This window comes from Panulirus ornatus, chromosome 12 (genome assembly GCF_036320965.1).
Source record: "Panulirus ornatus isolate Po-2019 chromosome 12, ASM3632096v1, whole genome shotgun sequence".
Taxonomy (NCBI): Eukaryota; Metazoa; Arthropoda; class Malacostraca; order Decapoda; family Palinuridae; genus Panulirus; species Panulirus ornatus.
Window position 1 is genome coordinate 27262740 of NC_092235.1, and position 23482 is coordinate 27286221.

The 23482-nt window shown below is 36.6% G+C and overlaps 1 protein-coding gene and 6 non-coding genes across 8 annotated transcripts; 2 read left to right on the forward strand and 5 right to left on the reverse strand.

Moving 5' to 3' along the window:
* Window positions 1–10871, forward strand: LOC139751938 (uncharacterized). Of its 2 annotated transcripts, none has more exons than XM_071667641.1 (3): window positions 1–85; window positions 2332–2472; window positions 3985–10871. In XM_071667641.1, exons 2-3 carry the CDS (start codon window positions 2347–2349, stop codon window positions 7876–7878), a joined length of 4020 nt encoding a protein of 1339 aa, XP_071523742.1. In that variant the 5' UTR covers window positions 1–85; window positions 2332–2346; the 3' UTR covers window positions 7879–10871. The 2 variants fall into 2 exon arrangements, with proteins under 2 accessions (XP_071523742.1, XP_071523743.1); XM_071667642.1 differs by lacking the exon at window positions 1–85 and adding an exon at window positions 242–1513.
* Window positions 10872–13909: 3038 nt separating this feature from the next.
* On the forward strand, window positions 13910–14050 carry LOC139752273 (U4 spliceosomal RNA). Its single transcript, XR_011713525.1, has one exon. It is a non-coding gene; the product is annotated as a U4 spliceosomal RNA (small nuclear RNA).
* A 1065-nt stretch (window positions 14051–15115) lies between these two features.
* LOC139752274 (U4 spliceosomal RNA) lies at window positions 15116–15256 on the reverse strand. Its single transcript, XR_011713526.1, has one exon. It is a non-coding gene; the product is annotated as a U4 spliceosomal RNA (small nuclear RNA).
* Window positions 15257–16936: 1680 nt separating this feature from the next.
* Window positions 16937–17077, reverse strand: LOC139752275 (U4 spliceosomal RNA). Its single transcript, XR_011713527.1, has one exon. It is a non-coding gene; the product is annotated as a U4 spliceosomal RNA (small nuclear RNA).
* A 1701-nt stretch (window positions 17078–18778) lies between these two features.
* Window positions 18779–18919, reverse strand: LOC139752277 (U4 spliceosomal RNA). The gene has a single exon (XR_011713528.1). It is a non-coding gene; the product is annotated as a U4 spliceosomal RNA (small nuclear RNA).
* Window positions 18920–20621: 1702 nt separating this feature from the next.
* LOC139752278 (U4 spliceosomal RNA) lies at window positions 20622–20762 on the reverse strand. Its single transcript, XR_011713529.1, has one exon. It is a non-coding gene; the product is annotated as a U4 spliceosomal RNA (small nuclear RNA).
* A 1700-nt stretch (window positions 20763–22462) lies between these two features.
* On the reverse strand, window positions 22463–22603 carry LOC139752279 (U4 spliceosomal RNA). The gene has a single exon (XR_011713530.1). It is a non-coding gene; the product is annotated as a U4 spliceosomal RNA (small nuclear RNA).
* Window positions 22604–23482: the final 879 nt, after the last annotated feature.

A 23482-nucleotide genomic window follows, 5' to 3' on the forward strand; every position in this document is an offset into this window, starting at 1 on the left:
CAGGGAAGCAACATTATTATAAGCTCGTACCGTGTATCTGGAAATGTAAACATATCATCACAATATTTCAGTATTTTGGTGCAATGTAAGTATAACATAGGTTATTAGTGTTGATGACAGATAAACAAGATAATAAGGACTATATGTGATCGTTGTGAACTGTGAAAGGTAATCAGGAGACATGGGAATACTGATGAGATGAATGAGAATGGCATGGGTGTATTGTGATTGAGAAACAGAAGAAAGGATATTGACAAAGTTTGGTGTTATCATCGCCTTCTAGGTCATTTAATCTTTCACAGTGATGCTGCTGTCGGTCTACAAACTTTTATGATCCCTTCAGCTTTGTACAGTTTCATGGAAGGAATTTTTTAAAAGTTGTTTACCGTGAGATAACTCCCGGGTGAACTTTTGGTGTGTTCCGACCAAGCAAAATTCGAAATTCATGTGGAATCCTGGGGTCGTATCTGAATAGAAGCCGCAGTGCAACCCTATCTCTAACATCAGTCTGTCACACTGAATGCAGTGTTCTTCTGTCTCTGAGACCAGTTGGTCACACCAGCAGCAATGCTACGTTCTCACAGACACCAGTCTATCACACCCGCCACAGTGCTCTTATGTTACTGATTATAGTTTGTAACACTAGCAGTACCACCATGAGTCCAGTCAGTCACACCTGCTGCTGCAATACTATATAATAAATGCAGTCTGTTACACTAGCTGTAGCACTATTAACTGCAGCATTACTGTGTTACTGAACCCAGTTTATCAACTACCTGGAGCACTGCTGTGTTATTAAACTCAGTCTGTCACACTCTGCAACACTTCTATGCACTAAACCAAGTCTTTTAATTTAGGTGCAACACTATGCTAAGCCCAGTCTTACACTCTGTCTGTGGCACTACTGTATGCTGAACCCAGTCTGTCACACTGGCTGCAGTACTACTATATATTAAATCCAGTCTGTCCCACAAGGGCCTGGATTAGTATATACTGAACCCAGCCTTTCATACTAACTGCAGCACTATTGTATAAGGAACTCAGTCAGTCACATTTGATGCAGCACTACTGTATACTGAACCCAGTCAGTCACACTAGATATGGCACTACTAAATGCTGAACCCAGTCTGTTACACAAGCTGCAGCATAAGTATATACTGAATCCAGTCTGTCACAAATGCAGACAGCATACATGAATTTAAGATGCTGTATGACAGAAGAGATTATTCAAGAAATGGGGCCCACGAGTGTAAAACTCCCTCCCCTTACAATACAAAAAGGTAGTTACTAGCTGCAACACAACTCTATACTGAATTCAGTATGTCACACTAACTGTAACACTACTATGAATGGGTCCCACATGCTTATCTGGTGTTTATAATGTTGAACAAATGTTTGGTGTCCAGAACACACGAGAAAAGTGACGCACATGCTTGGGTGTGTAGTTTCAGATGGACATGTCTGGTGAGGTGAAGTTCAAGACTTGGTTAGAAAGTCGGTTCTTCAGTGCTTGGTGAGTCATTACAGTATGTATTATTGAATTGGTATTTGATGGGTGAGGAGGGGATACGTGAGCAGAGGTTGTTGATGTGTGAAGGAGGGATAAGTGTTTTGCATCTACTTGGGGACTGATATTTTGTTATCGGGTGGTTTAGGCCAGAACAGTTTAATACTGTTGCAAAGGACCAAGTTGCCAAGCATACTGAAGTAATATCACATTGAAAGTATTGTTGTGTTGTGCAGGTGTAATGTTTGTGGTTGTATGGCAGCCAATGATTGGCTTGAGATTTTAATTTGCATACTTTGGAGCTTTTGTTATGTTTGCTTTTTAAAAGATGGATGACTAGGCAGGTGAGGCATAGTTTAGGGTGAAGATGAATTGCTCAAAACTGATACCAATAAGTTTGCTAAGGGTTATAAGGCAACAACTCAAAGAGCAGAAGTTTGTACTTGCTACAATTGAGGGTGAGAGAACAAATTCATTGTCATCCCATGACTTCTTGTAGTTACAACAAAAATTATAAAGATTCTTTGTAGTGCATGATCCTTGAGTAGCACAGTGATCAAAGAGGTAGTTTTCTGGTGCACACTTTAAGGAAACAATTTGCCTGAACAACTCAGTCTGCTCATATGTCTTTAGAACTTAATATATTTCATAAAAGTTACCTAAGTTTTGTTTTAGTCTTATTATATTTCTGCCACTGTAAGATTAATGAGGTCATATTTTGAATTTAATATTGTATGTTATACTATGAACATAGTGTCATTCATTTTCAAAGCAATTATCATGCAGCATGCCTTTATATGCTAAACTAATACATTTATTTAAAGGTGGACGGTGTAGCCATGGATCCTAAAGATGTTCAGGAAGCCTCCCTCAAGAGTGAACAAGACTCAGTAACTATTGTGGATGGAATGCCTGTTGATGATCCAGGCAACCCCGACCATGATGTAGCTGAATGTGTATCAAATGTTAGTATGAATGTTTTGATTGGAAGTTTCTTTTCTGATGTTTGGCAATGTGTGAAATAAAAGCAATATGCCTGTAATTAAAATATTTGTTATAGATTTAAGAGCACTAGGTGAGACATTTTGTCGTAAGCCAATGGCACAACACAGAAACATGGAATGGGTTTAGTATTTAACTGAAGACATTAACAAGACAGAGGTACATGAAAACATTGTTTGGCTTCTAATCTTAGGAGTCATCTGCCATATTGGTTATGAAATTTTGTCTTTATGTCATGACCTACAAAGAAACAATTATATATCCCCATCTTTCTTCAGGGTGGCATATGATCCAGACCCTTTAGTAACTTGCATATTCATCCTAAATCCTTACAATATTCTTTCTAGATCCTTTGTCCTAGTATCTGGCCCTTGCATGTTATAGGCAAATGTTGTACATAGAGTCCACCTAGGCTGCTTGGATTAACCTAACCCAGGGGCTGGACATGTTAAAAAAAAACAGCTCAATGCATGCCCAAAGGATTTATAACTCAACTGGTCTTGGGGTTTATACCCAAAGCTCAAGACAAAAGAACAAGGAATGGTCCCAGGTTTGTTTTGTTGATCAAAGGCATGGCGCAACAGAATACAGGAAGAGTAGAATGAAAACATAAGCACCAAAACAAGAATAAAGATGTAGGATATGATGTAAAAGTATCTACATTAGGGACAACTCTAACTTTATACTTTATATTGTTGTTTCCCCAGTATATAAAGATTTTGCCCGTTAAAGTTATGCTTGTTGAAAAATGCTTTAACTTAGAACTTTAATCTGGCTCATAACTTGAAGATTTGACCTAACCCTTGAGGGTCAGTTCAAACATATCAAACTGTGTTCTTCATACAGTTGTTTTCCAATATCAAAAGAATTGAATGGCATATGACCCATTACTAGTTTGCATTTTGCTTAAGTTATGCCCCTTATTAGTATAAAGATTAAACTTTAAAATTAGTCTGGCCTATAACAGAAAATTCCACCTGTTGTTTAGTTGTTTTGGCTTAGGTCTATCAACTGCCAAGGCCATTAAGGCTATCAGCTTCCTGCTACTTCCATCAACCAAAACATCTTTAGGTGTTAAGGATTATTATACAAATGCATGCATGGCCTATCTTTACCTTTGGGATTGGAACTGATACATATGTTTATACGTATGTTTATGAAATTCACAAGCAATATTTCCACCCATTATGTGCTGTAATACAGACAAGAATTCTTTGGAACATAACTACTTTCTTTTAACTATTTTCTTTTGCTCCATTTCATTCCTTCAAGAACTTCCTTCGATCAGTTTGTATTAATTGTAGCAGGAAAAAAATACGAAAAGAAATGTGGATAGAAGGTTACTTCGGTCACCATGCAAGGGATTTTGTTTTTCTACATTTTGTTATTTTACTTGTTAATACAGCTTATTATCTCTTGTTAATCACCTTTTCTGTAAACTTTCATAATGCAAATCTGTGCTTGACTTTTTTCAGGTGGATAGTGCAAGTGTGGATCCTGAAGAAGATGAAGAATCTTCCAGCAAAAATGAACATAACCCAGGAGTAACTACGTTTCATATGCGTGTTGATGTGTCACACACTTCTCAGCATGAACTGACAACTCTCACTGGTGATGTGTACTCCTATGTTCCCAAGACTGAACAAGACCAAGGAGCTGTCAAGGTTGGAGCACATATTGAAGCGATTGATGAAACTGAAGAAGGCTTTACCACAGGCACATCAAATGTCATTGTGAATGACCCCAGTAATTCTAAAGAAGATCCAGTTTCTGTCAGCTGTAATAACTCTGATTTATATGAATTAGAGCCTACTAAAGAGAATCGTGGTAGTTATGAAGGTGCTACCAGCATGACTTCCAATTTATCTCAAATAGTTGTGTCTACACCGTTAGGCACATCTGTTTCCACCAAGGTAAAAAATGTTTCTGCTCCTAAGAAGATTTGTATCACTGCTGGAGATAGCCAGAAGTATGTAAAATCTGGCATGGAAAGTGTTGGCCCAACTACAGGTAGTAAGAACAGTAAACAGAGCGCAAAGATTACCTTACCAGGAAATCTGAGCTGTGGTTCCCCAGTTGTTTCATCTAAACTCCGAACTATTAATCCAGATAATGTTTTATGTAGCAACAAGGTTAAGATTAAAAGGACTGGCCCCATTATTGTCAGAACTATTGGTCCTCGAACAGTACGTAATATTACAGTATGTAAGAGTAGTGATAATGTTGATCCTGCTAGTACAATATTGATAACTAGAGATATGGATGATGGAAGGATGTTTAGTCCAGTTAGAGCAAATGTTATTACTCCACAAAAAGCTACTGTAAAGAAACATTTAATGGATGCTCCAGTTCCTTCACAGATCATTTTACAAAATAATGAACAAATTGACCTTACCACATCTGATAACAGACCTCTAGCTAGTCAAGAAAATTTTAAGAACTCTCCTTCTCACCCCTCCTGCAATGATGAGGTCTTAACCTCAAGACAGCTTGATGATGAACTTGCTGCCACTGAAGATGTTATAACAACTGATAATAAATATAAATGTATAAGTGAAATTAAAGAGAATATTGCCAGCATGAAAGCAGTCAGTGAAGCTGATGATCTGTCTCATGACATACAAGATGGCAGTAACCGAAGTTGTTATTTTTGCAGGTCTATATTAACCAGAGAAGATAGGATAACTTGTCTGGCACTCAACAAACCACTTCCCTCAAGTTTGTTGGACCCTATCTCTTTATTGCAATGCCTGGGTATATCATCCCCTTTGCATGCTAGCACACTTGCTGTAGACAATGCAAATATTATCCTTTGTCAAAAGTGCTATACTTTAGTGTCAGATGGTGATCTGATATACCACCGTTTATTGTCAGTGACATCAGAGATGAGACAGCATTGGCCTGAAAGTGATAGAGAAGTTTTAAAAGGCCCTCTTGGTTTTAGTAGTCATAAAAAAACTTTAAAGAGTCAATTGTGTGAGGGTTTGCAAAGAATACAATCACTGCAGTCTTATCCAAACACTCAAAGAAAATGTATACCCATTTTACCAAAACCAAGCATGGCAAAAGAGTTTTTATCAGCACAAAGTAGTAGTGTAGAAAATGTGCAAGTGAAAGTAAAACAGGAACCCTCAGATAATAAGATGCGCATTTGTGGATTTTGTGGAATGGACCTATATGGGGATGAGGATTGGAGGCTTCATTCAGCTGCTGTCCACAGAGTAGAGCAAAAATGGAGGATGTTTAATGTACAACCAACTCTCAAAACACTTCTTGCAAAGGAAATACAGCGGAGTACCGTGAAGCAGAGAGGAAATAAGAAACGAAATTGGAGGTCTGGTAATACTAGTAAACGCAAGTGCATTGCATGTAGCAGAGATTTCTTACTGAGGGATGAATTTGTGGAACATCTACGTCATTACCATAACATGGTTATTGATGAAGAGTTTCTCTCTTATGTCTCAGAGGATGCAGATGTGATGGAGTGGAGTAATAGTTGTCAAAGTAGCATAACAGAAACTCCAGTGCAGATTAAACGTGAAGAAGCATGTATTGATCAGGAGGAAGCCAGAAGTCCAATCACTGGTACGGTAGAAGATGAAACTCTACAAGATCGTGATTCATTTGTTTGTAAAGGTAAAATAGAACAAAACATCATGGAGAGTTTAAAACAGGAAGGCAAGGAAATCTTGAAAGTTGAAGCTCTGCCTGCACCAGATGATTGTCACAATTATATAGGAACACATAGAAGTAAAGCAACCACTTCCTGTAACCAAGGGAATTCAAAGAAATTCCAGGGCCCTACATGGTGCTGCAGGATTTGTGGAAAGTTGTACAGTAGCAAAATAGACCTTGACAACCACAAGCTTTTAGAACATCCAGGATCAATGAGGATGATTAAGAAGAAGAGAATGGATGAAAATGATTCTAAGTCTTTACCTTCAGACATTCACTCAATTCCTTTGATTTTAAGGACCAAAACGAAAGTTAACTGTAGATTATGTACCAAAGGTTTTGATAGTCAGGAAGCCCTGAATAGCCATATTGACTCTTTTCATGAGAACTCTGTTGTTATTCTGGAAAAGGATGGCTGTGGTGGAGTCATTGATCATCGTTTAGATATATCAAAGGCTCTTGATCCACAAGAAGAAAATGAACAGGAGACTACAATACCTGAGCCCCAAGGGATAAACCCAAATAAAAGACCTGACAGAACCCGAAGTTTTGTCTGCAACTCGTGTGGAGATGCATTTGTCAACCGCCTCTTGCTGGTGAAACACAAGCGTTCTATCCATGGGGATGTTTGCGGGGTTGGTGGAGCTAATGGCTTGGTGATGGTTGAGTGTGAAATATGTGGAAGGAGACTGCATGGGATTGGATCTCTTCGACATCACCTTTCAAAGGCACACAATAGGTCACATAGACCTCCACTGAAGCACCGATGTAAGATGTGCATATATCATTCCAGGACTCGTAACCAGTTGGAGAAACATATGCAGGAAAAACATGGAGTGAATGTGCTGCCTCCCGTTGAATGTAAAGACTGTGGTAAAATGTACAATGCCAAATATATTGACATACACATTGCTAATATTCATGAGAATAAAAGGAAATATTCATGTAATTTCTGTGCTATGAAGTTTAATATAAAATCAAGTTTAAAGTGTCATATTTCTTATGAACATGCAAATAACAAGTGGCACTGTGACAAATGCGAGATGGAATTTGACAAGTATCATAAACTGCGACAACACAGAATCTACGTCCACAGTACCAAAATCTTTCCATGTTTAGAATGTGGGAAGACATATAAACGGAAGAGTGACTTGACAACTCATGGAAAACGACGCCATCAAGAAAGGATACCATGTGAGTGTACATATTGCCCTAAGGCTTACACTGATCGGAAAAAATTAAGAACTCACTTGATAAAGAAACATGGAGTGGCATGGGAGGATACACTGTCCAAGGGCTATGCTCGCCATCTGCGAGAAAATAATTGTTTGCGCAGAAGGCAGGTAAGGAATTTGAGGATTTCTCAGAATGCTGCTCATAGTGAGGAGGCCAGTGGCACTGAAATTCAGCAGAGTCATTATGAGTTTGAGAAACCTGAGGAGGTGTACTATGAGGAGGAACAACAAGGGGATGTTTTCTATGAGGAGCAGTACCTCCATGGTCATCCTCATCAAAATTATCAGGTGCAACACTGTGCTCAGTTGGGGGAGGGAACCATCACAACATATGAGGGTGCTGATATAGGAACCTTGGAAGATCAGAGAGAGTACAATGTGGTCCAAGTTAATGAAGCTTCAGAAAACTTAACTGATGTGGCAGATATTAGTTATATCATCCTGGAAGAAACCCAATGAATGGTCAATTCTCCGGAGATCTTAAGATTAGTGCAATTGGTTTCCATTTTTCCTTCCTTTTTTGGTTTCTTTATTTATTCTTTGATAAGCTTGCTAATTTAATACTCCTTTTCTGCTTGTATCCATTCTGTTTTCTCAAAATGTCTTGTCTACTTCACATCTTTTTTTACTTGAGGAGCACACATCTATCAGGCTAAACTACTTTATTCACTTGTATAGTCAGTCATATCACATTATAGATGGTTAAAGAAAAAAAATCCTTTTGAGAAACTTTAACCCTTCCACCAAGTCATATTTTTATATCTACACTAACATACATTTTCTCTCACAAATGTTGTCTCTTCATTATGTGCTTTGCCACTTCCTTCTCTCTCACACACACTTCTTTATTTCTCATTCTGTCTGTCTGTCTTTCTATCAACATTATCTACATTCCCAATTTCATATGGAGGATCAAGTACATACAGTTTCTCAAATCACTCTCAAATCCACAACCCATACCCAAAGTGTTAAATATTAACTTCCATATTTACAAAAATGCATTTTCACACACTTAAGCTGATTTGTTAAGTGAGATCAGTGTGTCCATTCATGCAACTCCTAAACACAAATTGCATTCACTGCATTGTCTGATTCAGTTTCTGTTATGTATCTTTGAACTCTTCTAGTGTAGAGGTAAAAGGATTGCTTTTTCTAGTAATGGTTCATTTCTTTCGTCACATTTATAGTGCATTACTCCTGTGTCATTTGGTACACATACTCGAATTATATCCTTAAGAGATTTTTTCCCTTCCTTTTTCACTCTCTCTTTACTGTTTACTTTATTTTTTATAATTTGGTGTCCTTAACTCTTTGTATCCCTTACTGTGTGCTTGAAAAGGCATTGCTCATTCTACTACACTCTGTTTCACAGTGCAAGCATGTAGCAAAAGGTTATGCTAGACTGCTATGAAATATTCTGACGCTTTCATTTTGAGTATTTTCATAGTCTTCCAAGATTTGAGGTTATGAAACTACTTGACAGGTAGAATACTTGGGGAAAGTTTGTATGTATCACCTTGCTATAAACCCATTTGTAAACTTCTCATGCAGTCTACATATTTTTAGGATAGCACTGTATTACAGGCTGGTAAAGTAATCTTGGTATGACAATGGCTAGTTAAAAAATGAACAGAAAATAGGCATTATACTTAACACTATGTCCATTTAACACGAAGTCAACTTCTGCTACCAACAGCTGTGTTGACTTGCCCATCAGATGCCCATCCTCTGTTTATAGATACATTCCTGTTTTCTCTTCTTCTTTTTCTTTCTTTCTTTCAAGCTTAAGATGATTTTATTCCATAGATGTAGTATCCTTACTAGAGGTGAATAGCAACTCAGGTGCTCTATCAAGTGTTTCTTCTCACTTCTTGAGATTTCATATTGAACATGCACCTTCTTTGGATCAAGATCCTGTAATATCCTACTTTTGTCTTGTCTAATGGTATGAAATTGTACCATGTTCAGGGATTATATGCTACATTCCAGAGTACAGTAGCAGGGTTTAATATTTTGTAAAATATAGTGGGTAAGATATTTCTTGCTCCAGTGTGTTGTGTTCTTCAAATCAAGATCTTGGACAGTGTAACCTTACAACCTATGTGAAACAGGCACCCCATTCAAAAGGAAACTGTACAACTGAATGTTTTCTCTCATTAACTTTCCCAGAAATAATATGTAGTATTGGCATACTTGCATACTGTACACTGTTATGTATTGCATTGACTAGTGACAGACCTGTGATTATGCTTGTGGTATATCTGTGGTACAACCATGTGGTTATATCATTGAAACTACTGAGGCTGTAGTAACGATACAGATTCCTTTGGTGTAGTAAACAACATAGAAAAATAATTATTTCCTGGAAAGTAATAAATCTAGTAGCTCAATGTCTGTCAGTTTGTTATTTTTTGTTGTTTGGTTGGTTTCACCACTATCATGCATCCTAGACTTGATCTGTATTTAATGTGCCTTTCCATACTTAACAACAGGGTGGTTAATGGAGGTTTTTCTCAAACCTCATGGTTTTCTGCATATTTCTGCACAGAGATTAAAACAGTTTCAAAGCCTTATTCTGTAGCTCATCAGAAATAGCTGCTAAAGCTTAATGCAGCTTGTGGCTTCGAGTCATAATTGGTGCATTATGGACAATATACAGATGACTAACAATTTAGTTTTAATTCTATTATATTCTGTATTTTTATAAACTAGATTTTATATAGCTTGTTAATCTAATTTCAGATATATTCAGGTGGACATAAGTGCTGTATAAAATTGTTTCTGTGATTAGCTAAAGAAAAGTGGTTGCATCGAAGCATATGAATGATTCATCAGAATGCATGAAGAATATTAGAATCTTTAGAATATCTCATAGAAACACTGCAGACATCTGTCTTTATTAAATATACGGGTTTGAGATGTCTGATTCATGAACCCTTTTTTGTGATGCGACAGGAAATCACTTGTACTATATTTATAAAGTTCTGGATTTAAAAGGATTTTACTCTATAATTTTGAAAATTTACAAGTAAATTAGAGTTTTTTAAGGTAGAATTTAAAAAGTCAAATTCAGAGGTGTAATGACATTTACAGTAGCATCCAGTTAAAGGTGGAGATATTGTATTCAAAATACTAATACTAACATTTCTTTGTTAATAATCACAGTCATTGTATGTTACTATGCAAATAAAATATCGTGTACTTTACAATATCAAAGTCTGTTTTATCCTTTTATCTTTAAAAGTATCTTCATTCTGTTCCACTTTATTGTAACTCATGCTTTTGAAACTGGTTGACTGTTAATTATTTTTCTCCACACCACCCATACTGTTTGCACATGGTTTGATAAGCTGTTTTATTGTGAACAATATTAAAAGCTAACATAACTGATTCACTTCATTTTGTTGGATGCAGAGATCATAATAATTATATATTAAAATGTTACATCTACATCCGTTTTTCAACTTTCCACAAAGCTCAAGTATATGTATATTTTCATGTGGCTGCAAAAATGTTGTAGTCATATTATGACTGAAAATGTTATTGCTGTTGTCATCATCATATGTGTTTGTCATCTGTAACAATTGGGATATATTTGTCAATGGCAGCACATTCTTGGAGGTGCCATTACTCGCACAGGTCAGATGTATGTGTCTGGGGTGCCATTACTGGCACAGAGCAGCCCATTTGTAATTGTAATGCAGTTATGTGTGTTATGCTTAGAGTGTGATAAACTGCTTCATACCCTAATATTTGAGTATTCAACTGAATTCAGACAATAGGTTTCTGTGGTCTAAAGCTAGTTTCCACTGATCACTTTAAAAGCTTAAGACAGAAGTATTATCCCCACCTAAGCTCCATCACTAGCCTCACATGCTCACCATTCCTGATCCATCACCACCCTCACTTTATCATCACCTTGTTCCGTGTATAGGAACTCACACCCCAGTTTATTAGAAACCTCCCTTCTTGACCTCCATCACTCTATCATTCTGCAACCATATATTGCTCCTGTAAATGAACCTGGTAATAAGAGCATACAGACCTTAGAGAAAAAAAAAATATTGTAGTGCATTGGCATGTGCACTAAAGAAAAATATGGAAAAATTCTTTTGATCATTTTGCATCACTCAAGATGGAACTGGGATACTTCAGGCTATAATAGGTTGTAAGCTTTATCTTGTTATGCTGTTACCAAGTTTTTTCTTATTAGACTCCAAGAATGGGTTGAAGCTGAAGTTGTGTAGTCTTTACAGAGTTTCATAAACTTGTGTGAACATCCAAGTCCATTCCAAATTCTTCCAGTCCTGGCGATTTAAACCTCAACAAAAACTGCACACATCTGAAGTGCAAATGAATTGCAGTAATTGCCAATGCTTAGGTTTGTTGGTTTGTGCGGAAACTGCTTTAAAAGTTAACTTGGATTCTAGTGCATGAACCATTAAAGATGTCAAGAACTGTATACTGAATAAGTACACAGACGTGTAGCTGATTTCTTACGCTGGTGCTTCAGCAATCTACAGTACATTGGACGAAACATTCATGAGAAACAGCAAAAGCAATCCGAGTACAATTTATCTTCCTGTACCAAATGGCACAAATCAACTTGTAAATTGGGGAATTTGTGATTAGATTTTCAACTTGAATTTTTGAAAAACCACTGTCGCTTCAGCTCAGAAGTGGGACCCTTAAAATGGATGGCCAGAACCCTCAGATTATCACTTCAATGATCATATCACACTTGGGTGCAAAATGTGTCTACAGGATGCAAACAATGGTTGACATTCTTCTTTCATTGGGTGTCAAAATCTACAACTTTCTCCAAGAATAATAATCAGTAATTTTCAGAATTAGCAGTATTTACATTATCACACAAAAGGTAAATAGTTCGGTGATTCAAACTGGACCGGGTGGTATCCCTTCTTTGTGTCCTAAAGGGGTGTACCTTTAAGCTTATGCCTGTGATTACTTGTACATTTCACATCTACCTCAGGACAAACACCTTTCCCTCCTCTTAAAAAACATGTAATGGTTCAATCCATTGACCGTGTGTGTGTGTGTGTGTGTGTGTGTGTGTAAAGAATCACCAAGACAGCTTGGCATGGGTTTGTTAATGACTCTACGTTCTCGGGTGAGCCATTACTGGCACAGGTAGGGTGTGTATGCTTGGAATGCCATGACGGCCCGTGTGTTACTGTAGTGCAGTACGATATGTGGATGTGTGTATTGTTTAAAATATGATGAACTGCTTAATCCTAAATAAATTTAGTTCATAAATTGCCGACCATGTGTCTGTGTAAAGATTTGGCAACATTAGGCTTAGCACAGACTTGTCAATGGCAAACTGCTCGCGGGTGTGCTACTACCAGCACAGATCGTGTGTGTGTGTGTAAAGATTCGCCACGACTATGCCACGGGCTCTTGTCAATGACAGTCCGTTCTCAGGTGTGCCATTTCTGGCATAGACAGGCTGTCTGTGTTCGGGGTGCCATTACTGGTACAAGGCGGCACATATGTAACTGTGGCCTCGCTCTTACGAGTATGTGCGTTTTGTGTAAAATGTGACGAATTGCTTCATCCCAAATATATTCAACTTACTACGAGACTGAAGCCATCTGGGTAAAATTTCTTACGCTGATGAAAACAAATGAATGGAAAAAAGGTTACTAATGTTACTCTAATTTTCCCTTCTTTCAGATATAAAAAAAAGTGCGTGTCTTTGGCCATACGGCAAGACAAGCTTAAATGCTGTAGGTATCGGGAACACAAAAAAACCACTAAGGTGTAAAATGAGTACAGACCACCGTCATATCTAACAGACCAACATTCACTAAAGGCTGTGGATGAAGAAAGCTGAATGTCTTTCCATAAATGTATAGCATTTTGATTTCCCAAATCCTAAATATCATAACACTTAGGAGCACCTCTAGACACCACTCCAGTCATCATACATAATGAGAGCATAGAACACAATTTCAAATTTGTATGTAGGTCAAATCAATCTTTACTAGCTGTTTTTAACTTTTAACTCTCAGTTTGGAACGGTCAAGCTGAAAATCTAAGTTTGTATTAGTTCTCCCTTCGTTATTTACGACTCTTGCAGCTTTGTATTCCATGAAACATACATATTTCAATCATTCTAGACTCAAATGTTTTATACTCATTTTTGTTTGTTTGTTTGAAGAATTAACGAAATATTCACACAGGCAAAACAGCAGACACAAATAACTCTCTAATGGAAATAAAATATCAAAAAATGAATTAATGAGGAAGATCCATTTGAATTTCATGTTTTTCACATGATTATCAGTCTTCCTTTCCCATTCTATCCATTCTTTTTAGTAAAAATACCAAATATGTATACAAAATAAGCGGTATGAAAAATAAAAGTGTTTATAAAGTAATAAAATTATTGTCGCATTAAATATCTACTAATGTACAAAGGTGTGCAAAAGCCCAGGGCAGGATGGCTCAAAAGCTAAATGTACTTAGCTTTGCGCAGTGGCAGTATCGTAACCAATGAGGTTCATCCGAGGTGCGATTATTGCTAGTTGAAAACTTTTCCCAATACCCCGTCTAGTCGTCGTGAAAGACCGGCGGCTATGACAATTTTTGTATGCCCGCTCAAGGGCTTCATATACATTTAAAACATGTAATTCGATGTTCAGTACGCACAAGACTGCATACAAGCTTACTATATACCTTAGGGCTATAGTACATCGAATATATAATGCATAGGAAGATACCGGTAATTGAAGCTTCACCATAATCACACATTGACATTCAAATTCCCCAGCCAATTGCTGTGAATGTAAAGATTAGCAAACGCCCAATATGGCACGGTTCTGTTATAAGCGAAAGCCCATTCTATGGTTATCTTATTACGAAGACACACCTGCCAACTTTACTGTAAAAGTGAAAATACCTTCGGCTGTTTCATAGTATTTCTAGAGACCAATATGGGCACAGGCAAAACATGCCTAATTCGAAGGCCATCTCGAGTGAAATAAAGTGAGACAAAAAGATAGTACGATCTAATTAGGGCCCTGCTGATGTTTAAAGAGCTACCTCTTAAACGTTGTACGAAGAAGAAAAGACAAAAGGCGGAAAATAATCCAAAGGAATAGCTATCAACTGAGTGGCTGGTCTCCATGTTCAAAAGGTGGTAACCATCAGCCGAACTCCATCTTTTAGTGTTGATTCATATATAAAGAAGCCAGCTGAAATTATCCTGTAGAACTTAAAGAATTGCTTACTATTAATACAATATTTGAGAAAATGAGAAATGCCTAATATACATAAGTTGGTTCTTATTGTTAATAAGAGATTTATGACTGTTATGTAATGATTTCTCCCCACAGATCCATGAACCATCCAAGTGCGAGGCATAAACAGCAAGCTTTCATTCTTCGTCCAGATATGAAGCATGCACGATGAGGCATACATTTGTATCATATGTTTATACGAGGTGAATGTACACAACCTTACATGACGGAGGTATGAGTAACTTGAAAGCAGTAGTTAAAAGGCATTGTTAGAAAAAAAAAAACACCCATAAGCAATTGAAATAGTGTTACAACTAACATCATGATACGCGTGAGGTAGTGTCTTGAGCTTTGCAGCCTTAGATCGTTTATACTGTACACACAAACACTATTATCATTTCTTTGAAAGTTTAACCTAAATGTATATGAAGCCCTTGAGCGGGCATACAAAAATTGTCATAGCCGCCGGTCTTTCACGACGACTAGACGGGGTATTGGGAAAAGTTTTCAACTAGCAATAATCGCACCTCGGATGAACCTCATTGGTTACGATACTGCCACTGCGCAAAGCTAACAACTTCAAACGAAAACGAGGTACTCTTTAATATTCCTGCGGACTGTCGAATATCATTAACTATCCAATGCAAAAAAAGTTTAACATAAAACACTTTAACAAAGTTTATATATTAATGATTATAAATATTATTTTTCGTATCTATATATAAAAGTATTATGTCATTTAACACAAAAAAATTGCCCTAAAGTGTTTTACCGCAACGCAGTAGAAATGCTGAAGTACACAGGTAGACAGCCTTACAAGGCATTCACCTTTACTGCATATCATAGCTAGTATGTAGAATCATCTTGCAAGTAAAGTTGTTGGAATGATCAAGATCCAGATACTTTTTCATTGTAGGTAAAAAAATATATATAAATATACAGATATTGATATAATTTTTCCATGCAAAGTATACTAATTTCTAAAAGTAAGAATGGGTCTCCATTCAAATAGCAAACCCAATATGTTCCAACCTATCGATATAGCTTCTTTAACAGTAAGAATGGGTTCGATTCAAATATCAACACAATATATCTCAAACTACAGAAATTAGCTTGTTTCGCATCAAAAAAGAAAACACTTAAGATTCAATAACTACAACTCATATCATAATTATACGATGATCTATCCACAAATAAAATGGTGACAGCAAAGTATACAACTATCAACAGAGAACATAATAATCCCTATTGTTTTACATTTAAAGTATTCTTGGCGAAAATAACAAACCAATGTCTTTACTAGGTTCCCCTTAAATTATTAACATTTTCTTCCAAGTGACCGAAAACTAAATTGTTCCCGCCGGACTGAATCAACGGTTATTCTCTTTACTGCAGTAGTTACAATAGTAGATTACGATGAGCAAAATCACTTATCTAATTTTCATCAATATCACAATAACATCAGAGACATACACAGACTTTTAGCTTTTGGAAAACTGACGTAATTTCTATCTTTTTTACGTTGTTGCACATACAATGTATCGTGGAACTCTGGTAAAAGGCACCAGCTCCTCGTTATCCTTATATTGTAAGTCTAATTCGCATCGAACTGATCATTCAATCTATTTGCAATGATGCCAGTAATGGCACACCAAAGAACGGGCTGTTACAGACAAGACCGCGTGCCAAGCTTAGCCCTGGCAAATCTTTACACACACAATAAAAGGGTAACTACAGAACGAGCAATGATTGGATAGAGACCGTGCCAAGCCGTCTGATGGCAAATCTTAAACAGCAATAAGCGTCCATGAACATAAGCCGAGGTTAACAAAATTCAAACTGTTTCATAAGAGTCACGTATGAAAAAAAGGAAATGTAACTATCGGTTCTTCTCATACATTCTTTATATACATGAATAGCTGTCTGCCTCTAAGAAACTGGGTGTCATCGGCAAGTCGAGGGTGGGCCGTTTTGAAAACTGCTTCTTTCCCTATACGTCGAAGCTTTGGAATTCTCTACCATCCCACGTCTTTCCCATTAACTATGACCTGGCACATTTCAACAGACAGACCTTTCATGTTCTCAAAAATTCGTGAATACTTTCCCTCGACTTCTTTTCCGCTTTATAATTCTTATTTCAATTAAGGTCCAGCCTTGATGTGGACATTCGTCCGAGACTGGAATTTTCAACGTGAAAAATAGGATACGGTAGTATACTACGAGGTGATTTATCTAATTACATGCTAATGAAGCCCTTGAGCGGGCATATAAAAATTGTCATAGCCGCCGATATTTCACGACGACTAGACGGGGTATTGGGAAAAGTTTTCAACTAGCAATAATCGCACCTCGGATGAACCTCATTGGTTACGATACTGCCACTGCGCAAAGCTAACAAATTCAAACGAAAACGAGGTACTCTCTAATATTCCTGCGGACTTTCGAATATCACTAACTATCCAATGCAAAAAAAAAAAAGTAAGCTCACATGTTTTACTAAATTTATATATTTATGATTATAAATATTATTCTTCGTATTTATATATAAAAGTATTATAACATTCAATACGGATAAAAGAAATTACCCTAAAGTATTATACCGCAAGGCAGTAGAAATGCTGACGTACACAGGTAGTCAACCTTACAAGGCATTCACCTTTACTGCATATCATAGCTAGTTTGTAGAATCATCTTGTAAGTAAAGTTATTGGAATGATCAAGATCCAGATACTTTTTCATTGTAGGTAAAAAATATATAAATATACAGGTATTGGTATACTTTTTCCATGCAAAGTATGTTAATTTCTTAAAGTAAGAATGGTTCACCATTCAAATATCAGACCCAATATATTCCAACCTATCGATACAGCTTCTTTAGCAGTAAGAATGGATTCGATTCTAATATCAACACAAAATATCTCAAACTACAGAAATTAGCTTGTTTCGCATCAAAAAAGAAAACACTTTTAAGATTCAATAACTACAACTCATATCATAATTATACGATGATCTATCCATACATAAAATGGTGACAGCAAAGTATATAACTATCAACACAGAACATAATAATCCCTATTGTTTAATATTTAAAGTATTCTTGGCGAAAATAACAAACCAATGTCTTTACTAGGTTCCCCTTAAATTATTAACATTTTCTTCCAAGTGACCGAAAACTAAATTGTTCCCGCCGGACTGAATCAACGGTTATTCTCTTTACTGCAGTAGTTACAATAGTAGATTACGATGAGCAAAATCACTTATCTAATTTTCATCAATATCACAATAGCATCAGAGACATACAGACTTTTAGCTTTTGGAAAACTGACGTAATTTCTCTTTTTTTACTTTGTTGCACATACAATGTATCGTGGACCTCTGGTAAAAGGCACTAGCTCCTCGTTATCCTTATATTGTAAGTCTAATTCGCATCGAACTGATCATTCAATCTATTTGCAATGATGCCGGTAATGGCACACCAAAGAACGGGCTGTTACAGACAAGACCGCGTGCCAAGCTTAGCCCTGGCAAATCTTTACACACACAATAAAAGGGTAACTACAGAACGAGCAATTATTGGACAGAGACCGTGCCAAGCCGTCTGATGGCAAATCTTAAACAGCAATGAACTTAACTTCCATCTCAGCGTCCATGAACATAAGCCGAGGTTAACAAAATTCAAACTGTTTCATAAGTGTCACGTATGAAAAGAGAGGAAATGTAACTATCGGTTCTTCTCATACATTCTCTATCTACATATATAGCTGTCTGCCTCTAAGAAACTGGGTGTCATCGGCAAGTCGAGGGTGGGCCGTTTTGACAACTGCTTCTTTCCCTATACGTCGAAGCTTTGGAATTCTCTACCATCCCACGTCTTTCCCATTAACTATGACCTGGCACATTTCAACAGACAGACCTTTCATGTTCTCAAAAATTCGTGAATACTTTCCCTCGACTTCTTTTCCGCTTTATAATTCTTATTTCAATTAAGGTCCAGCCTTGATGTGGACATTTGTCCGAGACTGGAATTTTCAACGTGAAAAATAAGATACGGTAGTATACTACGAGGTGATTTATCTAATTACATGCTAATGAAGCCCTTGAGCGGGCATATAAAAATTGTCATAGCCGCCGATATTTCACGACGACTAGACGGGGTATTGGGAAAAGTTTTCAACTAGCAATAATCGCACCTCGGATGAACCTCATTGGTTACGATACTGCCACTGCGCAAAGCTAACAAATTCAAACGAAAACGAGGTACTCTCTAATATTCCTGCGGACTTTCGAATATCACTAACTATCCAATGCAAAAAAAAAAGTAAGCTCACATGTTTTACTAAATTTATATATCTATGATTATAAATATTATTCTTCGTATTTAATATAAAAGTATTATATCATTCAATACGGATAAAAGAAATTACCCTACAGTATTATACCGCAAGGCAGTAGAAATGCTGACGTACACAGGTAGTCAACCTTACAAGGCATTCACCTTTACTGCATATCATAGCTAGTATGTAGAATCATCTTGTAAGTAAAGTTATTGGAATGATCAAGATCCAGATACTTTTTCATTGTAGGTAAAAAATATATAAATATACAGGTATTGGTATACTTTTTCCATGCAAAGTATGTTAATTTCTTAAAGTAAGAATGGTTCACCATTCAAATATCAGACCCAATATATTCCAACCTATCGATACAGCTTCTTTAGCAGTAAGAATGGGTTCGATTCTAATATCAACACAATATATCTCAAACTACAGAAATTAGCTTGTTTCGCATCAAAAAAGAAAACACTTTTAAGATTCAATAACTACAACTCATATCATAATTATACGATGATCTATCCACACATAAAATGGTGACAGCAAAGTATATAACTATCAACACAGAACATAATAATCCCTATTGTTTAATATTTAAAGTATTCTTGGCGAAAATAACAAACCAATGTCTTTACTAGGTTCCCCTTAAATTATTAACATTTTCTTCCAAGTGACCGAAAACTAAATTGTTCCCGCCGGACTGAATCAACGGTTATTCTCTTTACTGCAGTAGTTACAATAGTAGATTACGATGAGCAAAATCACTTATCTAATTTTCATCAATATCACAATAACATCAGAGACATACAGACTTTTAGCTTTTGGAAAACTGACGTAATTTCTATCTTTTTTTACTTTGTTGCACATACAATGTATCGTGGACCTCTGGTAAAAGGCACTAGCTCCTCGTTATCCTTATATTGTAAGTCTAATTCGCATCGAACTGATCACTCAATCTATTTGCAATGATGCCGGTAATGGCACACCAAAGAACGGGCTGTTACAGACAAGACCGCGTGCCAAGCTTAGCCCTGGCAAATCTTTACACACACAATAAAAGGGTAACTACAGAACGAGCAATGATTGGACAGAGACCGTGCCAAGCCGTCTGATGGCAAATCTTAAACAGCAATAAACTTAACTTCCATCTCAGCGTCCATGAACATAAGCCGAGGTTAACAAAATTCAAACTGTTTCATAAGTGTCACGTATGAAAAGAGAGGAAATGTAACTATCGGTTCTTCTCATACATTCTCTATCTACATGAATAGCTGTCTGCCTCTAAGAAACTGGGTGTCATCGGCAAGTCTAGGGTGGGCCGTTTTGACAACTGCTTCTTTCCCTATACGTCGAAGCTTTGGAATTCTCTACCATCCCACGTCTTTCCCATTAACTATGACCTGGCACATTTCAACAGACAGACCTTTCATGTTCTCAAAAATTCGTGAATACTTTCCCTCGACTTCTTTTTCCACTTCATAATTCAATATTTCAATTAAGGTCCAGCCTTGATGTGGACTTTCGTCCGAGACTGGAATTTTCAACGTGAAAAATAGGATACGGTAGTATACTACGAGGTGATTTATTTAATTACATGCTAATGAAGCCCTTGAGCGGGCATATAAAAATTGTCATAGCCGCCGATATTTCACGACGACTAGACGGGGTATTGGGAAAAGTTTTCAACTAGCAATAATCGCACCTCGGATGAACCTCATTGGTTACGATACTGCCACTGCGCAAAGCTAGCAAATTTCAAACGAAAACGAGGTACTCTCTAATATTCCTGCGGACTTTCGAATATCACTAAACTATCCAATGCAAAAAAAAAAGTAAGCTCATATGTTTTACTAAATTTATATATCTATGATTATAAATATTATTCTTCGTATTTATATATAAAAGTATTATAACATTCAATACGGATAAAAGAAATTACCCTAAAGTATTATACCGCAAGGCAGTAGAAATGCTGACGTACACAGGTAGTCAACCTTACAAGGCATTCACCTTTACTGCATATCATAGCTAGTTTGTAGAATCATCTTGTAAGTAAAGTTATTGGAATGATCAAGATCCAGATACTTTTTCATGTAGGTAAAAAATATATAAATATACAGGTATTGGTATACTTTTTCCATGCAAAGTATGTTAATTTCTTAAAGTAAGAATGGTTCACCATTCAAATATCAGACCCAATATATTCCAACCTATCGATACAGCTTCTTTAGCAGTAAGAATGGATTCGATTCTAATATCAACACAAAATATCTCAAACTACAGAAATTAGCTTGTTTCGCATCAAAAAAGAAAACACTTTTAAGATTCAATAACTACAACTCATATCATAATTATACGATGATCTATCCATACATAAAATGGTGACAGCAAAGTATATAACTATCAACACAGAACATAATAATCCCTATTGTTTAATATTTAAAGTATTCTTGGCGAAAATAACAAACCAATGTCTTTACTAGGTTCCCCTTAAATTATTAACATTTTCTTCCAAGTGACCGAAAACTAAATTGTTCCCGCCGGACTGAATCAACGGTTATTCTCTTTACTGCAGTAGTTACAATAGTAGATTACGATGAGCAAAATCACTTATCTAATTTTCATCAATATCACAATAGCATCAGAGACATACAGACTTTTAGCTTTTGGAAAACTGACGTAATTTCTCTTTTTTTACTTTGTTGCACATACAATGTATCGTGGACCTCTGGTAAAAGGCACTAGCTCCTCGTTATCCTTATATTGTAAGTCTAATTCGCATCGAACTGATCATTCAATCTATTTGCAATGATGCCGGTAATGGCACACCAAAGAACGGGCTGTTACAGACAAGACCGCGTGCCAAGCTTAGCCCTGGCAAATCTTTACACACACAATAAAAGGGTAACTACAGAACGAGCAATTATTGGACAGAGACCGTGCCAAGCCGTCTGATGGCAAATCTTAAACAGCAATGAACTTAACTTCCATCTCAGCGTCCATGAACATAAGCCGAGGTTAACAAAATTCAAACTGTTTCATAAGTGTCACGTATGAAAAGAGAGGAAATGTAACTATCGGTTCTTCTCATACATTCTCTATCTACATATATAGCTGTCTGCCTCTAAGAAACTGGGTGTCATCGGCAAGTCGAGGGTGGGCCGTTTTGACAACTGCTTCTTTCCCTATACGTCGAAGCTTTGGAATTCTCTACCATCCCACGTCTTTCCCATTAACTATGACCTGGCACATTTCAACAGACAGACCTTTCATGTTCTCAAAAATTCGTGAATACTTTCCCTCGACTTCTTTTCCGCTTTATAATTCTTATTTCAATTAAGGTCCAGCCTTGATGTGGACATTTGTCCGAGACTGGAATTTTCAACGTGAAAAATAAGATACGGTAGTATACTACGAGGTGATTTATCTAATTACATGCTAATGAAGCCCTTGAGCGGGCATATAAAAATTGTCATAGCCGCCGATATTTCACGACGACTAGACGGGGTATTGGGAAAAGTTTTCAACTAGCAATAATCGCACCTCGGATGAACCTCATTGGTTACGATACTGCCACTGCGCAAAGCTAACAAATTCAAACGAAAACGAGGTACTCTCTAATATTCCTGCGGACTTTCGAATATCACTAACTATCCAATGCAAAAAAAAAAGTAAGCTCACATGTTTTACTAAATTTATATATCTATGATTATAAATATTATTCTTCGTATTTAATATAAAAGTATTATATCATTCAATACGGATAAAAGAAATTACCCTACAGTATTATACCGCAAGGCAGTAGAAATGCTGACGTACACAGGTAGTCAACCTTACAAGGCATTCACCTTTACTGCATATCATAGCTAGTATGTAGAATCATCTTGTAAGTAAAGTTATTGGAATGATCAAGATCCAGATACTTTTTCATTGTAGGTAAAAAATATATAAATATACAGGTATTGGTATACTTTTTCCATGCAAAGTATGTTAATTTCTTAAAGTAAGAATGGTTCACCATTCAAATATCAGACCCAATATATTCCAACCTATCGATACAGCTTCTTTAGCAGTAAGAATGGGTTCGATTCTAATATCAACACAATATATCTCAAACTACAGAAATTAGCTTGTTTCGCATCAAAAAAGAAAACACTTTTAAGATTCAATAACTACAACTCATATCATAATTATACGATGATCTATCCACACATAAAATGGTGACAGCAAAGTATATAACTATCAACACAGAACATAATAATCCCTATTGTTTAATATTTAAAGTATTCTTGGCGAAAATAACAAACCAATGTCTTTACTAGGTTCCCCTTAAATTATTAACATACATTTTCTTCCAAGTGACCGAAAACTAAATTGTTCCCGCCGGACTGAATCAATGGTTATTCTCTTTACTGCAGTAGTTACAATAGTAGATTACGATGAGCAAAATCACTTATCTAATTTTCA

Excerpts from the sequence above, each read along its gene's own strand:
- LOC139751938 (XM_071667641.1), top strand. The coding sequence starts at position 2,347 with ATGGATCCTAAAGATGTTCAGGAAGCCTCCCTCAAGAGTGAACAAGAC. Across the intron at positions 2,473-3,984 it reads TAGCTGAATGTGTATCAAAT|GTGGATAGTGCAAGTGTGGA; the intron begins GTTAGTATGAAT and ends GACTTTTTTCAG.